Below are 4,067 nucleotides of genomic sequence, written 5' to 3' on the forward strand. Positions count from 1 at the left end.
AAATTGAGAACCTTTTTATTGCATCCTTGTTTCTTTTAAATTTTGATAGCTGAGTTTCTCTTAATCCTCTCCATAGGTTCCTGATGGTTTTATCTCCCACTTCTATGCCATATCAGAACATGTGAGCCCAGTTTTAGCTTTTGGGTTTTTGGGCCCCAGACAGCACCTAAGTGAAGTTTGCACTATTTTCAAGGTAAGAGCATACACAACTAAGAAGCTGTGATTTTGACACAATTTTAGACATTGAGTGATGTGGTGTAATTTAAGAAGGGCACTCCACCGACTTTACACATTAAGTCACGAGGAGGACCATACAGCCTGCACACTTGTATGGGTCAATCTCAAAAAAATGCTGGTTCCTACATTTCCCATAATGCAACTCACTAGCATATTTTGTTATGGTGCATTCCATTTGTACTCGGAACTAGGATTTTCCGAGGTCAAAGTCAGAAACACGCCCTCTGGCCTTTGGATTTCCGAGCTCGGAACTCCCGAGCTAAAAATCCAACATGGCTGCTCCGTGCCTCACTGTTGTGAAAGCTGTAGTAACATATAGTTACAGTATAAGCACTGTGTTATTTGTGTGTCACTAAATCAGTCATACACGCAGCGCTGTCCATAGTCTATCTGTGGACAATGTTGTTACGCTGTTTGTACGCACAAAGACAGCGTAATGCGTTGTTATAAACTGGTATTGCTAACAATGGCTAACCTGGCTAGAGCTAATGAAAACAATGAAAATCTGACTTGTAAATGGAACGCATTCAATTTGGGTGTGACGTCATTCCCAGCTTCGGCTTCCGAGTTCCGAGGTAAATGGAAAGCGTTATTACCGTACGTACACACCGCCGCCGAATTGAGCTTCAAAGTTACAGGAAGTCATTCATTTTGAATGGAAGCCGGCTTCTCTCAGCTGCAAGAAGCGGCAAATCCGTCGGCGTCACGTTTTGGGCATGTTGAGCGACCAGAGCGTCAAGCAGAAAGTTGAAGTTTGGTCAACTTTATGGTAATGAGCTATGACGCGGTTCAGCGGCAAACGACCAGCAACCAATCAGAATATAGATGTCCTTCGCGCTGGCTGATTCCAGAGAAACATACGATGTAAACTTTTGTTCCTACCAAAACATTAGTTAGAAAATGGAGGAAAAGCTCATCATCGCTGTTGCTGGGTTCCCTATAGGGAACGGGGTGCAGCTGACAACACTGTGAGGGGTGTTAGTAAGCTTGTTACCCTCGCAGTGCTGTCAGCTGCCCCCTCTCGCCCTCACGTGCACGTGTGCACACACAGTATCATTCACACAGGAAGTGCTGTGAGGCTGCCTTTGGGCTGAGAGGAGCGGGGTGCAGCTGACAACACTGTGAGGGGTGTTAGTAGAGTAAAGTTAAGATTGAACATGATCGAAAATAGAATGCTGCCACGTCAGAGCGGCCAAAGCGTCAAAAGCTTCCCCGTACTTTTTTTAGGGTGGCCAGAGCTACTTTTGCAGCTCAAGTCTGCGGCGGTGTGTACGTACAGTTAGACTCCATGCCCCCAGTTAGGAGCAAATTCTTCCTTTTATAAATTTGTAGTCTCCAAAATCCACTACAAGCAGCTCCTCCAGAGCTACAGAACAACAGTTTTCACAGGATTAACCATGACAAGTAAACCTAGCCTTCATGTGTAAAATCAGTGCCTCTTTAAAGTTAAAGTTGGAATCAGAATGTTGCGTATGTAACACTTTCATTTCTCTCCTTTCCTCTGCAGCAACAAATCGTGCAGTACCTGAAGGATATGTTTGATCATGACAAGGTGCGCTTCACCTCTGCTCAGTGCTTGGCTGAGGACATCCTGAGCCTTTCGCACCGCCGGAGTGAGATTTTACTGGGTTATCTGGGAATCAATAACCTGGAGCTCAATGGTGCCCCGTCCAGAGCCACAGAAGGCTCTTCCGGGCCAATCTCAGACAACTAGGCTCACTAAGGGCTTCACTGGGCTTGTACAGGCCTATTGCACTGGGCTGACCAGTAAGAAATGGCAGGCACTCGCAGCTCAACACTCATTCTGTAACTATATTAAGACTGGATAGAATCATGCTCCTGTGATACACTGAGAACCAGCATCATTCACTGATTTGTGTCCGTCAAACTCAACTTACTGTGAGAGGATATATTTTCACCAGATTTACAGTATCAATGGTACTGAGGGAGACCAGTTGGATAATATGATTCCATCTCTCGTTTGTCATCAGCTGCTGTATTGCATATCAAGAATGCCTACTGTAGTCATGTAATCTCAGACGTGTGAGGACTTGTCTTTTGCCTTGTTTGGTGACATGGATACTTTCTAAAAACGCACCTAAATGAAGCGCTCCCAACAGAAGACTGGGCCTTTATTAATTCACATCGATCGAGTCTCTTCGGAGAACCAGTGGTTGCATTGTGACCTTCCATTCATCTGACTTCTGGGATATCATAGTCTTCAATATTATGTGAAATGAAATGGTGCGAGAGTCGCCAAATGTGCGTTTGTATCTTTTATATTAAAGGGGGAAGGATATTTGTTAAAACCGTGATCATTTCTGACAGGCTTGGCCAGCTAAGATGTAATGGATTTGTCTCCTCATTGATTGTTCTTGAATCCTCCTTAAATCTGAAGTATTTATTCCCATTTGGTTTAATTAAGCAGGCTAAGATGTCACATATCCAAGAGACATGCAAGAAGACGTGTCAAATTAGTGAAGGGTATTAACATTTTACTCATATAGAAGTTGAATTATCCCAAAATCTATATTTTGACCACAAAACCACACACCTTTGTTCTTAGTCAAAGTGGACATAGTGGGGCATGCAGCTGAGATGCAAATAGTTAAGTTTTGTGCAGTTTAACTTTCTCTAAGTCGCAGTGATCCCTCAGATTGGATCTGGCAATGGATGACATGAATATTACCAGTTGTAAGTGCCATAGAGGCACAAAAGGAAACTTCCCGCTACCAATAACACAATACCAGATGTGACAGCATCTGTCTGAATACCATCACACAGATGAGTATAACCAGAAAGCAAATGTCTAAAACAGTTTAACACATAAGTGCTCTCAGGGAGTAAAAAGTAATATATATATATATATATATATATATATATATATATATATATATATATATATATATATATATATATATAAAACTTGAAATCAATATTAGGATATCAGTTATTTCGTGACTAACAAGCTCAATTCCCTTCAAATACTTACAATTAATGTATTTGTTAATTGGTTGAGCAACTTGAATTGCTTCCAAATATGTGGGCCTAAATTGTACAACTTGCTAAGCTTTAATTCCCTGAATAAAAAAAAAAAAATAACAATAAAATAGTGATTTTTTTTTTTTAAGGAAAAAGTACCCAAACACAAGATATATAAAGATATAAATCAATGTTTTCAATGTAACATTTGGAACAATATTACTACCTGAATATGGATGTTCTTCTAATCTTAAAGGTTACTGGATGTAAATAAGTATGAAATGGGTAATGAATAACAAATCTGCTGTTTTCACTTAATAGGACTTCTTTTTCACAGCAGACATTTTGACTTGCCATGCACAAGTGTCACTTAAAACAGGCCGGTGTGTTCACAAAGTGCACACAGTCATCTTAACACTTTCAGAGACTTTGTCAAGAACACAATCTCAGTGTTCTAATGGATTAGAAACACGTGGATATTTTCCATCACCTCTAAATCAAACAGTGCCATCTACTAGTCTTAATAAGGATACATAGATATTGTTTTGTTTCATGAAGACCTGTGTTGAAAAACCGTATTGTACAGTCAGACTGTAACCTACATAAGTGCACTGATGATGATAACCCCTGATTTTCTCTTTGTTTTCCCAATACTGTGAATTTGTTGGAGCATAGAAGGGGCACTACAATGCCAAGTTATTATTATTAGTTGCTGATCCAAACGTGGATAACTCCACAACTATAAAAGCAGATGTGTTATGTAAACGGTAGTTTGTTTAAGAAACTGTCAGATACTAAATTATCTTAATGAAATGTGATTAAAAGATGATTTATTAACGGTGGCAGTA

At 40.2% G+C, this 4,067-nt stretch overlaps 1 protein-coding gene across 2 annotated transcripts in view; it reads left to right on the forward strand.

The window, feature by feature from the left end:
- The window catches only part of miga2 (mitoguardin 2), an 11,606-nt gene extending 9,060 nt beyond the window's left edge, over positions 1 to 2,546 (forward strand). For both annotated transcript variants that reach the window (XM_031317704.2, XM_031317706.2), the window contains exons 15-16: positions 77 to 193; positions 1,745 to 2,546. In XM_031317704.2, the coding sequence (XP_031173564.1) occupies positions 77 to 193; positions 1,745 to 1,951 (324 nt within the window). In that variant the 3' untranslated portion in view covers positions 1,952 to 2,546. The remainder of the gene's footprint in view (positions 1 to 76; positions 194 to 1,744) is intronic.
- The last annotated feature ends 1,521 nt before the right edge of the window (positions 2,547 to 4,067 follow it).

The sequence above is a fragment of the Sander lucioperca genome, chromosome 14, assembly GCF_008315115.2.
Source record: "Sander lucioperca isolate FBNREF2018 chromosome 14, SLUC_FBN_1.2, whole genome shotgun sequence".
NCBI lineage: Eukaryota > Metazoa > Chordata > Actinopteri > Perciformes > Percidae > Sander > Sander lucioperca.